Raw genomic sequence first — 14,086 nt, forward strand, 5'->3', positions numbered from 1 at the left:
GATTAGGTCATCTCTTGAAATCCTAAATGCATCAGTCAAGCACTGGTGCATCAGCAGTCAGATGTAATTGGATTTTTTCTGCTTCTCTTCACATGCTCATGGTTTACGACAAAGCAACACTTTCCCAGACATGATTCCTGTGCTCAGGCAAAGGATTCCTTTGCTCTCCTCCTTGCATCCCCCCACCCCTCAACTCCATTTCATCCATGTAACACGAGCACAGCCCTAAATCCTTTCAGGGAAGAAGACTGAATTTATGCTGTTCTAAATAAGAAATGTTCCCAGACATGTGAATCAGATTTGGAGCAACAGGACTGGAGGGTGCAAGGTGTCCATGACTTCCCCAAACAGTAATTCTCTTGACTCATGTTTCTGAAGCAGCTGCCATCTCAGAGAAGGAGTCTTGACATCTGGCAGGAGTCATCTAACAATTTATTTGACTTAGGGCATCAAGACAGTCCCATAAGATCTTGTGCAGAAGAGGGCAATATTGAAGTTACCAAGCAGCAGAGAATGTGCTATTTACATCTAAAACACAGAGGTCTTGGGCAAGGAGACAGAAGCACAGGAGTTTTTCCTGAGTGCTGGGTACACTTTGTACACAGCCCCATAGAGGGTGAGAAAATGGAAATATTTAAGTGTGCATTCTTGAAAGATGTCAGCCTTGAAAACTCAGTTGCACACTTACTGTGTTATTTTCTGATACTTCTGAAGCCAGAGAGGCCAGGGGGAGAGCTGGACACTTTCACCAGAGTGATCCGTCGTATGTACTGCACACATCTGCTCTAGGATAAGGTGACCTGCCTTCTCCGTGACTCTCTAGTGGGATGAATAATTCAGCTGCAGACCTCTGTGCTCAAACATACGCATATCCAGTACCCTTGAAAAACTGGTAGAGATCCAGAAGCATAAAGGCATTGTGAAGGCAACTTGTACTGAAATTGTGCTTGTAGAACCAAGAACAGACTATAGCTCTTGCTTTGTGACAATGGAGAGAGGAGTTACTCTCTGAAGAAGTTAAGCTTGCCTGCTAGTCCAGCTGCTTGTAGAGGCTGGATGACATTACTTACAGAGCCAAGACTCAGATCTGCTTGCATTGCTGTCACTGTTAGGAATCTAGAAGTCAGCCTTCACCATGATAACTATGTACATAAATAGGGCAAAACCCAGTATAGTTGAGATACCAAATGTAAACATACTGGTCCTTGCCAGGATTCCTCTACAAAAGTGAGAGGTGACACTGATTTTTGCACCCAGGACTTGCGAAGGACATGACAGTGTGTCAGATCAGTCACTGATGTGCAAAGAGGGCTGTTTCTGGATGTGACCGAGGTTTTAGTCTCTTCTCTCCTGAGGCACCCCAGCTTCTCTGGAGAGATGTATCACCATCTGGTCCTTCCTGTCTCCTGGTCCATCTCTGAGTGCTGACCCATCCCTCCAGCATTTGCAAGTACTGCTGATGGTCTGTGGCAGCCCATGCCCAAGAGGACCTCTGCTTTTCCTTTTCTGCAACTGTTCATCCTCTTCTCCAGTCCTGGCTCGAATCTCTCCGTAAGCAGCTCATGAGAGGCACCTGAAACCCCCAACAGAAAACTCAGAAGAGGGTTTCTGTGTTCTCATGAGGGAGCTTGTGTTCCTACGTGACATCAGTCTGTAAAAGCACCCTCCTGGAGCAGACCAAAGCGCTACCAGCCCAGTTCCCTGCCTGTGAGAAGGCACATCCAGAATCTGAGGGAAAGGGCGTATAAACACTGCAAGTGTGCAGTGATGTTTCTCTCCATGGGTCTAAGCTCAGCTTCATTCTGTGATTCTCTCAACTTCCACAAAAATCTGCGACAACACATTCAGTTTACTTATGTGTCATATGAAAATGTACTTCCACTTACTCTTTCTAAACTTGCAGTCTGCTCTGTTCATCTTTCCATTCTTGTTCTTGTTCTTCACTCACCTGCTCCTCCTCAATCTCCTCTCTCTCCAAATTGGTGGGTCAGTATCAATTTAGTGTCTCCTTGTGTGGAAGCTATATCCTTTGGGTATAGAGAAGTGGGAACTGGCTGTAGTTTCCAAGATGAAGGCCTGCCATGGATTAATGGAGTGGCATAGTAACGTTTGCAGTTTCATTCTCTGTGCCTCTGCTGATGTTTGATTGTTTTCACACTGTTAAGCATTGAACTGTTATTTGCAGGAAATAACCATAAGGACTCCAAGATCTCTTCCCACAGTGGCAATAGCTAATTCTGAACCCATCATTGTTTATATCTATAGCTAGGGTTGTTTTTCTGTGTGCATTACTTTGCATCTATCAACACAGAATTTCTTCTGCCATATCATTGCCAGTCACTTAGAATGATGGCATACTTCTGCAGTTTACCACCAGGTTTTATTTTCAGTACTTGAATTTACTTTGTGTTATGACTAACTCTGTCAGCTCACTAATCATTTGCTCTTTCAGGTAGTTTTTGAATATGGTAGGCAGCTCAAACTCCATCAGTAGTTTCCCACCCCCAGTTTTCTGTGTCTTAACAGGTTGGTAGCCTGTGACACCTTCCCTCTTACCTGCACTAATACTGGTAACTGAAAAGTAAATAGCTGATTCTGATGAAAATTCAAGCATGGAGATAAAGTGGCCCTGTGGAGGCAACTCCTCCAGTGTCCAGGGTGATGCCTGAAGCCAGTGGGGTGAGCTGCCTGCTAGCGCTCACCTTTCTAGCAACTGCAAAAGGAGATTATGGTGACAAGCTCAAAGTTGGATATCCCTGTATTAGCTATCTAAAATGGGTTGGAAATTTTAGATTTCTGCTTTTCTCTAACTCTAACTGTTTGTGTGTTAATTCATGGTTATTAGAGCCCCTGCCAGTTTGCCTAGTGCAGAGGGAGGAGTAATTCAACACTTCCATATCTGAGTTTCTTTGGGGTGGATACCATCTGGTCCTAGTAAATTGTTATTATTAGTTTATAAATTTTTCTGAAAAACTCTTCATCTGCTGTTTCAGTTTAAGAGTCTTTACAATGATTAAGGAATTGGAGCATCTGTCATCTGAGGAGAGGCTGAGAGCACTGGGATTATTTAACCTCAAAAAGCAATGGCTCAGAGGGGTTTATCAGTGTGTTTAAATACCTCATGGCAGGCGGAGAACAGAAGATGGAGCCAGACTTTTTGTAGTGATGTCCAGTGAATGAGCAAGAGACAGTGGCCACAAACTACAGATTTTCCTTAAACATATTTTATTTTATTTTATTTTATTTTATTTTATTTTATTTTATTTTATTTTATTTTATTTTATTTTATTTTATTTTATTTTATTTTATTTTTTACTATGAGGGTGGTTGAACACTGACACAGGTTGTCCAGACAGGTTGTGGAGGCTTCAGCATTGGAGATATCCAAAAACCCAAATGGACACACTTAACAACCTGCTCTAGCTGTCCGTGCTTTGAGCAGAAGGTTTAGATAGATGACCTCTAGAGGTGTCTCCAGTCTTAGCATTTGAGTGATACCACCATGTAACACAGGCTGTAACAGTGAGACCCTTCTCAAGCTCTGCAGTGAATATTCCTGCAAACGTGAGCTGTTTTGTAGTGCCCTTGCCTTTCTGGAGCACTCCCTATACATCTTGATCATCTTTTAGTTTTATAGACTTTCTGCTAGGTTTCTGGAAAAGGCTTTATTATTAGTTTTGATTATTTTCAGAATACAGCTTCTTAAAACACTTTTTGGCCTTACCATGACTGGATTTTGTGCCGTTTTCTGTTTTTCTCATTTAGACACAATTTCCGCTATCTGAACAATGTCATTTTACCTTAATAGTCTCCTTTACTCTGATATTTAACCACAAGAGATCCTTTCTGGTCCTTTTTATAGGTGATGTATATTTATTCTAAGCCTCTAACATGTTTCGTTTATGTAACTTCCTTGCCATCTCCAAGCAGTTTATCTTTTTGGTGGCTGCTTTTAATTTAAGTTTAGAAACTTCCTTGTCCTGTTTTTGGATGGGATAAATCACCTTCCAGAGAGTCTGTTAACACAGTCAGCTTGGATTACATATCTAACTTTAAAATAAGGGTAGTTTTAGCCCACAAATCCCTGCTGTGTGTGACGTGCCCCATTCCTAATATTAAAAAAAAAAAAAAAAAAAAAAAAAGCTGTTTTCTTGCCTGGAAACTACAAAACTGTATAGGACTCTAGCTGAAAAACTAAGGCTTGTCTTCATTCATTTCATCATCTCTGCATAATAGTGCTTAATTTTCTGGAAGATATGTCTAATTAGTTGCATGTATAAATAAATATTTATGTTAAAGGTCCTCGTAAATCCACCTGCTTGACTTTTTTCCCCAGTAACTGATATTGAAGGTCCTCACTGTTAAAAATGAACAAACATTTTCATTTGTGCTTGGCAGATCTGGGGAAATAACTCTACTTGATCAGCCATATATTTCTGTAGTAAGAAGGAGAGTATTGTCATCGAGAACCCAAACAACCCAACAGTGGCTTGCTTCATTGCTGATGTTTTATTTTGAATTTAAAACTGTACTTGATGTAACTGGATATTTGGGGCTGTGAATTGCACACAGACACTACAGGGACAGGTGCCAAATTCTAGAGCGTAGCCTTGGTGGGTTCCGTTCATTGGTGTGATGGACTCGGTGCCTACTCAGTGCCGGCGAGACTGATGAAACCTTATCCCCTTTGTCCCTGCCAGAACATCCACCTGGTGGCCAAGTGGCTGAGTTCTCTGGAGAAGAAGCTGGAGCAGCACAGTGAGGGCAGCCACCAGGATTTCCGTGTCTTCATAAGTGCAGAGCCAGCACCCTGCTCTGACAGCCACATCATTCCCCAGGGCATTCTGGAGAACTCCATCAAAATCACCAATGAGGCACCAACCGGGATGCATGCAAACCTGCACAAAGCCCTCGACAACTTCAACCAGGTAGGAGAGCAGCAGGGCTCACGCCGGCAATTGGGCAGCAGTTCTGCTGGGAGCTGCTGGAGCCCCAGGTAGAGTGTGATATTTGTGGGCATTGTTGCTCCCAGGCAGCAGATGTGTGAGTCCCTTTGCATCGTGTCATCTCTGGATCCAACAACCCCCTCCTCTCTTCTCCAGGAGCTGAGCACAGATCTCTTTCCAAGCACTGATTTTCCCAAGAGAGGACTCAACATAATCCCAAATGGCCTCTTTCTTGTAGAAGGTCACAGGATACCAGACTTCTGTCTGGTTTAATAATTTTCTCACCAATGAACTGATGATTTTGTTACAGAATCAAACTTCTGAATCCATCATTTGGGAGACTTTTGTCATGTTTCAACTTGATATATGTGTCTGTGTCCCTCCTTTTTGGGCTGATGAGTGACATATTGCATCTAACACCCAACAACATGGAGAGGCAAGCCAGTTAAACCTTGCCTTTCTGCCCTTCTGTTTAACCAGGGTTAGAGGTTCAGAACTGCTGATACAGTCACATCCCACATCACTCTTCAGAACAGCTCAAGGGGACTTGGTGGTGTGTGCCCAATGGCCATTCGGCTCAAAACCTTGCTGACATTGGAACTGTTCCAAATTAGAGCTGAAATCTCCCTGCAGGGAAGATTTGGGTAAAGTAGGCCATCATGAGAACTGCTGGCCCACAAGAAAAATAGCTGATAGTTTGTTGCTTGTTGCTTTTATTGCATAGTGACCATATACACACACTCCTGTTACAGCAGGCACCATCCCCACTCTTTGCTGTTGGAACTACAACTGAGTCTCTTGTACAGGGGACACAAAAGCAAAGCATGTGGAAATGATGGGAAATATTCTTTTCTTAGTGCCACAGAGGGTATGGATCAATGTTAGAGTCCTTGTAACACAGTGATTTGTGGCCTCACTCAGCAGCTCTGGGCTCTGCAGGGCAGGGGGATGCCAAGAGCAGCGGGGCACGGATCAAGTGCCAGCAGCTCCCCAGGGAACAGCCTGTGTGCTGAGGCATGCTGGAGCCTGGTGTAGACTGTTGGAGGCAGCCATGCTTCTGCTGACCCCATTTTCCACATGACACAAAAAGCTAAGGGCTAACTGCTCACCTTTATGATGATACCTTTCCCAGAGACACAGACCACTGTGTTCTGCTGCCCTGAATGCTCATCACCTTCATTCACACATCACCGTTACTTTGGCATGCCGAGCTCTCACAGCAAGACCATGGCTGTGAAACTTAGAGCCACCAGAATGTTCTGAAGGTGTTTTCATCCCTCGGACATCCTCGGATCACTAGTGCTGAAGTTACTATGGCCTCTCCATTCTGCCGATGACTGTGCTGGGAACACGCAGGGCAAACATTGCAGGATTCCTTTCTTTTCTTTCCATACAGACTCTTGTCATTTGGGACCAGACAAGAGCAACCCCAGCCTCTTGTGGACCTCAAGCACTGGTCCATGAGGCAGAGAAATGGGGGCAGCTCACAATTATTTTTGCACTTAGATGTTGGTACAGAGGGAATCTCAGGTGCAGGAGCTAAGATTGCTAAACAGGTGAGCTGGAGAAGGACCACGTGAGGATTAATGCAAGTAGTCAGGGAAGATTATTCCATTTTTATCTACTGTCATTCATTATCTTGAACACCATGAAATATCCTGGAGAGCAAGGGAGGGAAGAACCTTCACTCCAAGTAACATTTTCATCCTGCTTCTGCTCATTTCAATCAGATAGTAATTAGCATTTTCTAAATTGCTGGAGTATTATAAAATGTCTCTTATGAGAAATTCTGGAGTGAGTGGGTGGGGCCCCTTTACACCTCATTTCTCTGGTTTATACAGAATGGGTGTTCAAATTTAGCTTTCAGCTCAAAGCTGCAAAGAAGGCCCATTATTCTGTGTGAGGAATATTCTTCTGCTTTGTAGCTGAAGAAAAATACACAACTAAATAGAGAGGCCAAATGAGACTGAGCTGGATTCTTACTCAGTGTTCATTCAGGCAAGCCCCCCTTGAAGTCCAGAGATATTTTCTAACATGAGAAAGGTGCTCAGCACATATTTGAACCAGTTCTTTATCAGGTTGTTGAAAATGAAGGAAGCTTAGAATGCTGTCTAATCAAGGGGAAAAGGGTTTGGGAGGTTATTGATCACCTTACACAGCTAGTAAACGTCTTGCACATTTTAGAGTAATGGATTCTTCCTTTTCAGCATGGACCTTAAGCTCTGTTATGGTCCCCAGCTGGTTAGAAGTCTAACACTGTATTTTTTTAAGATAAAGACAATGAAGGGAAGTCACATGGACACCCTTTGTAGTCTTTGTCACATAACAGAGTGGACTTAAAGGGGCTGTATCGGGGAAGGAGGATGGAGGGGCTGGTATAACTACTCCCTCCTTACTTACCCACTTGCTCAGCTGTGCAGGTCAGAGCTGCTGTGCCCTGGATATGCTATTCCCAGGGAGTGTTTGCAGAGACGTGAGTGACGGTGCAGGCAAGCCCTTCCCAACATGTTCATCTCTGAGGTCTGGGGAAATCTGTACTGTTGGCCGTGGGAATCCCATCAGGTTCCTGCTGTGGGGCAGGGGATCCGCTGCTCAGCCACGCTGCTCTTGCCAATGCACAGCAAGGGCTGGAGCTGTGCAAGTCTATGCCTGGCTTCAGGCATAGAAAAGGGGTTCAGCTTCCTTCGTTAGAGCTGAACTTCAGCCTCATGTCGTGCAGACAGCTCCAGCCCTTTATCCCTTCCACTGTTCTGCTTTCGTGTAACACTGATGCTCACGCTGCTTCCCCTTGGTGCCTGCCTGCTGAGGCGTCACTCTCTGCATAAAATCACAGAATCACAGAATCGTCTAGGTTGGAAAGGACCTTGAAGATCATCTAGTCCAACTGTTAACCTAACACTGACAGTTCCCAACTACACCATGTCCTTAAGCACTAAATCGACCCGACTCTCCAACCCCTCCAGGGATGGGGACTCCCCCCCTGCCCTGGGCAGCCCATTCCAACGCCCAACAGCCCCTTCTGCACAGAAATCCTTCCTCAGAGCCAGCCTGACCCTGCCCTGGGCAGCTTGAGGCCATTCGCTCTTTGCACCTTTCAGAGATCTTTGGAGTTGGGTTCTCTTTGTTCATTTTCACTGATTAAATGACTCAGGTTCCTGCCCCTCCACCTCCAATATCATGATTCTGCCAATTCATTTGTGTCACCTGCAAGTTGGGAAAGGAAGCACCCATTGCTTTGCTGGCTTTAAAAGGCTGCATTAGATTTTTATTTTTTTTTTTTTTAACAAGTGTTTGATCTCACCTGCTTGGGTTTTTATCGGTTTCTCACATCCCTGCTTTGGTGTGCTGCACAAGGTCGTGCTGACAGCAAATATGCTGCTGCAGCACATGGCTGGGCTGGCTTTGTGCAGAGGGTCACAGCAGCAGGAGCACAGCCTTTCTGGGGTAGCTGCCTGCTGCTTCAGCCCTGCAGTTCAAAGAAATGCTGTCCCAAGGAAAACTTTTGTATTCAGGGGCAAGAGGGTCTTTAGTTCTTCCAGCAATAGCCCTCTTTGGGAGGAGCCTTGCTTAGGGCTGCGGCCCCAGTCCCTCTGCTGGCATGCTTGCCGTGTGGTGCCTCTGTCCATCTCTCTGGTGGGGGATGCGGGACACGTGCAGGTGATGGGGCATTGGGCAGGTGCATGTGTCCTTCCATTCTCGGCTGTCAGTATGTGTTCCTGTGCAAAGCCACTTTGAGTCAGAAAAGTAAATAATAATTCAATAAATATGCATCAGAACTTAGAAAATTAGTGAATGTGTGTATTATGCAGAAATGAACTGATTGGGCAAATCCACCCCTGCACAAAGTCTGGTGTATTTGGGAGGCCCTGAGAGTTGCTGAGACGGAAGGCAGTGTGGACTTACATGACTTTGCCTTTCTACCTCTATTGCAGGACACCCTGGAGATGTGCACCCGGGAGAATGAGTTCAAAAGCATCCTCTTTGCCCTCTGCTATTTCCATGCCGTGGTGGCAGAAAGGCGCAAGTTTGGCCCCCAAGGCTGGAACCGTTCCTACCCCTTCAACACTGGAGACCTCACTATCTCTGTGAACGTGCTGTATAATTACCTAGAGGCCAGCCCAAAGGTGTGTGAACCAAAGGTGGGCTGTTTGGTGGCTTTTAGCCACCAGTGATGGACTGGCTTGGGTAGAAACTCCTGGGAAGTCTCCTTAAACGCCATTTCTTTGCTGTCTTTGGTTTGCTACCTTCACAGTATGGTATACCTTTCTGGTGAGATGGGAAGCTTCAGTGCCACTCATATCTGTACCAGCTTGCAGATCATAGCAAATAGTGCCTGTGGTCCTAATTAATTGAAAATATATAGTGGTCTTCCTTTGGTTTAACAGAGTTTAGAATAAATTTGCATTTCAGTGGGAAACTGCACAAAATCTATGCTGTGATCCAGTTTTCCTTGGGCAGGATTTAACTGCTGCCTAATGTTTGTTTACACAGAAAACTGAAATAGTGAAGTGGAAGCACTCACTGTGCAGATCAGTGCTTAGTGGTGTAGCCTGGAGCTCAGTGACACAGCTGGTGGAGCTCTGGCTGGCTGAACTTGTTCATGCCCTCCTGGTTCATTCTTCAGGTCCCATATGATGATTTATGCTACCTCTTTGGTGAGATTATGTATGGAGGTCACATTACAGATGACTGGGACAGGCGGCTTTGCAAAACCTATTTGGAAGAATTTATTAAGCCAGAAATGATGGAGGGAGAACTCCTCCTTGCTCCAGGATTCCCCCTCCCAGGGAACATGGACTATAATGGATATCATCAGGTAAGCTCTGTGTAAGAAAACATTCTAGCATTATTTATACACATAAATGTAATGTCTTCCATAACTGCCCTATAATCTGTTTTAGAAGGCAGTGAATAGGACTCCAGTGTTTCAACACACCTCCTGTTACTTCCCATTATGTTGTTTCTGTAGATGTTTCAGCATTCCCTCGGATGAACAAAGTCTAATAGTAATTTGCTACTTCATCATGGGCTCCTTCTGTTCATGCATGAATAGATCAACCATATTGGTTCTTGAGACTTGAGCGGGGCTCCTGGAAAATTACATCCACATACTGTTTGCTAAAATGGCCCTTTCAAGCTCCTTTTATCATCAGTTTTGATGAGAAACTGAAGGGTCTTGTTGATCTACTTACTGATTTAATCTGTTCTTTGTACACAAATGTAGTAGCAGAGATAGGCATATTAGACTGTTTTTGTTCATAAAACTTAACTACTGGAAGCTGAATTCCCACAAGAGATTTCAGGATATTGATGCTCAAATGCACAGTGGATAATTGCTAGAGAAGGTCCAGGCCTGAGATATGTAGCCAAGCCAAACTTTAGCAATTACTAAATTTTCACAGCAGGAGTAGAAGCAGTTCTGTAAACAATTGTAGACTTATTTCTCCCATCAGTTCACTGGTGTTTCAGCCACAAGCAGAGCCATATCAGCCTGGGCTTACTTACTTGGATGGGTGATAATTCCAGAGCAGTGAACTCTGTGGGCAAAGTGCCCTGGACTCTGTATCTAACCTGAACCTGAATTTCTCTCTACAGTACATAGACGATACCTTGCCTCCAGAGTCTCCTTATCTGTATGGCCTCCACCCTAATGCTGAGATTGGCTTCCTTACCCAGACCTCGGAGAAGCTCTTCCACATTGTGCTGGAGATGCAGCCCCGGGACACCAGCATGGGCGAAGGAGGAGTGGTGACCAGGGAAGAAACGGTGAGAGTGGTAGAGGAAGGAGCTGTTGAATTTTGGTACCCGTCTCATTCATAAGTAGTCTTGTCTAGCTCAGGTTTGTCTCACAACTGCTTATTATAATGCATTCTGCCTTTGCTGGGTACAGACCGAGCGTCTAAAATCACTAGCCTCATATTATGCAAAACATCACCATGGTGGGTTGCAATTGGAATATTGTCAGTAATAGAACAGTGGCTTTTAATTACCCCCTGAACTGCAGTGCCTTCATTATCATCTTGTGAAGATGTTGCAAATAAACCTTCTGTGGCCTCTACTGCCTCTGAGCCACGGGTCCCTGTGCACCGTGCTGTGACTGGCATACCAATGGGCACCCTGAGCACACTGCCAGAGTGCAGCCCACCTCTTACTGTTGCCACCAGGTCCCACCCAGCTCCTAAGCTCCCAGGGGCCTTGTAATTTTTTATTTCCAGCTGAACTCTTTCACTACACCTATGTACCAGAATGATCTCAGCTCTTCATCTTGAAACTCACAGCTCATTAAAATCTGGTCCAAGCATTTGTAACAGGATCTGAAACCAGGCAACACTTGATCAGTTTTTTACTTCTGCAGTCTTAAGGTCCCAGCTCTGTGTTTCAAGCTTTACAAATTAATGAATGACTAATAAAACGCTTATATGAAGTCTGTTGTTTCACACATGCTTCCTTTGGCTTGGTGTGGAGCTGGGGAACTTACTGCCTTCACTTAAGGGACTCTTAGGAGTGCTCAGCATGTCCAGTTTTCAGTTCTTACTGGAATTGGAGGTGAGGGAAATAATCCAGTGGTAGCAAAGCTGAAGGAGATCCTCAAAGATAGCAAATGTGACTACCTTTTCTCGCCTCTTAGTCCTTTTGCTATTTGCTATTATTACAATTAAACTCCTTGGCCAGAGAAACAAAATTATCAGCGAGTGACCTATCAGTAGTATAATAGGGCATGGCTACCCTGCAAACGCATGGTGACAGTCAAGAAGACTGTCACAGGAGCACAGAAGTCCTCATGGCTTTCATGATCTCTCTGAGAAGAAAAGCTGCCTGAAAGCAACCTGAGTGTGGCCCCACTGTGCTGCATTGTGCCTGGGGGGATGATCCCATGGCTAAGTTTCTTCTGGAGATGATGTCTCTGATTATCTGAGCTATAACTGACAATGACTGTATCCCTTGGTCCTTGTATCACTTGGTCCTTGAATGAGAGTGAGTTAAGAGTTGTGCCTCCATTTGAGGATTTCCAGCCCCTGGTTTGACTGAGGTGGTTTTAGGAAGCTTGCAGGTAAACTGCCAGCCTATCATTTTCCTGTGGTTCTCACAAGTCCAGTTATTTCCACAGGTTTCTGAGGACCCATTACAGAAAATGAGATGTAATTGTTGTAAAAAACTCAAGGCAAAAGAGATTTGCAAGGTAATTTCAAATTAGAGGATATTTCTATACTGCATCAGGGGTGCAGCTGAAGAGCTTTTCCAGCTGAGCTTTAGCTTTAGCCACCTAGCTGGTTGCAATAACAACCTACACATCATCACCTATTCATAATGTCCAATGCAAGTGTGGAGGGTTTGGAAGAGCAGCAATGGGATGAAATTGGAGTACAGAGCCCAAAATATGAGTGTCAGTGGGCACGACAATAATTACCCCTGGCTGCCTCTGCTACTGGCTGGCAGCTGTCACTGGTACCCATACACCAGGTTTTGCACATCAGATCACAGAATTGTAACTGTGCATTATACATCCCTGAAAGATCCCCAGGAAGCAGAAGTCTCAGTCAGGTTCCAGCACAAAAGAAAAGCAAAGCATTGTGTGAGAGACTTCTATACCAAGCATAAACCTGATACAGCTGATCCCATGAAGATTAAGGGCTTCATGCTTATTGTTAACCAGAAAGGTTTATCTCTGTTTAATTTATTTTTTAGACACTAGAAACATCCTGTTGCACCGGAGCTTTCTCTGTTTAGTATTTAGAGATATAAAACAGTGTTTCCAAATCAAGCTGTGATGGTGACCAGAAAATAATTTTGTTTCATTATGCTTTTCTTCTATACTCTGTTACTTCAGAATGCCAAATTCGGCTTAAAATTCAATTTCATATAATCACCTCTCTCTATCAATATACCACAAAAAACCAGCTCATAAGCTCATTGTCCTGAGGCTCAGCTGAGGCTATAGCTCCGTCCGTCTTCTTGCCTTGAATTTGACCTTAGGAGAAGTAAGAATACAGGCTTGAGACCCAAGAAGAAAGGAGACTGCTACATGTCATAGTGACATTTTTAAACCATCATTTTGAAAGCTTCTCATCTGACATTAACTTTTGTAAGCATTTGAATTTTAATAGGATGGGGCAAGCTCTTTGAAAGGTGTCATGCCCAGTGCTGCTGACACTGATTGTTTTGCAGACATGAACTGGCAGATGGATTTTTCATACTGCGTCCAGGCAGCTGTCAGCTCAGGAAGCTCAGTGGGTCAATCACTAACATCCCTTTCTCCTTTTCCTTTGGCACAAAGGTGAAAGCCCTTCTGGAAGAGATGTTAGAGAAATTGATGGATGAGTTTAACATTGCAGAACTGATGGCAAAGGTGGAAGAGAGGACGCCATACGTTGTGGTTGCCTTCCAGGAATGTGAGCGCATGAACATCCTCACTAGTGAAATAAAGCGCTCACTCAAGGAACTGGATCTGGGGCTGAAGGTAGGAGCTCTGGATGCTTGTGACTGTAGCATTGTAAAATCTTGATGAATGGAAAAGGTGCTCAGGGAATAATAAAAAGGGTCACACTCTGTATTCAGCCCTGCTGGCTGCAAAACCAACTTGACTCCACAGGGAAGGGTTCCCAGATAGATTTCAAAAGGCACTTTGTCTGCACTCTATGCACACAGGCTCTGAGAGAGGTTAAAGATATACATAGCAATGACTGCTTTTGGGGAACAGACTAGGCACTTCTGTCCACCTGATACTGTAGTGCAGTAACAATAGGTCACTCAGAAGATGAGATGTGGCCTATTTAAAGGTAAGCCAAAAAATCACACCTTTTCACAAAGTGCCCAGGTACTGGGGGGAACTTGTAACAGTGTCGTTAAAGACACAAGTTGAGCTGAAATCGAAGGAGAGATTGGTCATGTGTAAGGACAAAAAATGTCCAGAGTTATAAGAGAAAAAATTAAAAGATAAAAAGTTTTTAACTCATGTTTTGGAAGAGATACAACTCCCCTTCCCGGGTATGTCATTTGCTAATGAAGGAGGGTCAGGAGCAGACCTTCCCTATGGAGATACTGCCCATGATTGCTCCACCCACAGCTGCTTCACCCTGATATGACACCAGGCTGCTCCAGGAAAGTAATGTCTGTGTCCCTCTGGGAGGTGGCTTTGGCCA

The 14,086-nt window shown here is 44.4% G+C and overlaps 1 protein-coding gene across 1 annotated transcript in view; it reads left to right on the plus strand.

The window, feature by feature from the left end:
• The window catches only part of DNAH9 (dynein axonemal heavy chain 9), a 213,293-nt gene that overhangs the window by 185,540 nt on the left and 13,667 nt on the right, over window positions 1-14,086 (plus strand). The window contains exons 63-67 of the mRNA XM_074922361.1: window positions 4,701-4,928; window positions 8,879-9,070; window positions 9,571-9,762; window positions 10,542-10,712; window positions 13,222-13,404. Of these exons, the coding sequence (XP_074778462.1) occupies window positions 4,701-4,928; window positions 8,879-9,070; window positions 9,571-9,762; window positions 10,542-10,712; window positions 13,222-13,404 (966 nt within the window). The remainder of the gene's footprint in view (window positions 1-4,700; window positions 4,929-8,878; window positions 9,071-9,570; window positions 9,763-10,541; window positions 10,713-13,221; window positions 13,405-14,086) is intronic.

Source organism: Athene noctua, chromosome 18 (genome assembly GCF_965140245.1).
Source record: "Athene noctua chromosome 18, bAthNoc1.hap1.1, whole genome shotgun sequence".
NCBI classification, from domain to species: Eukaryota; Metazoa; Chordata; class Aves; order Strigiformes; family Strigidae; genus Athene; species Athene noctua.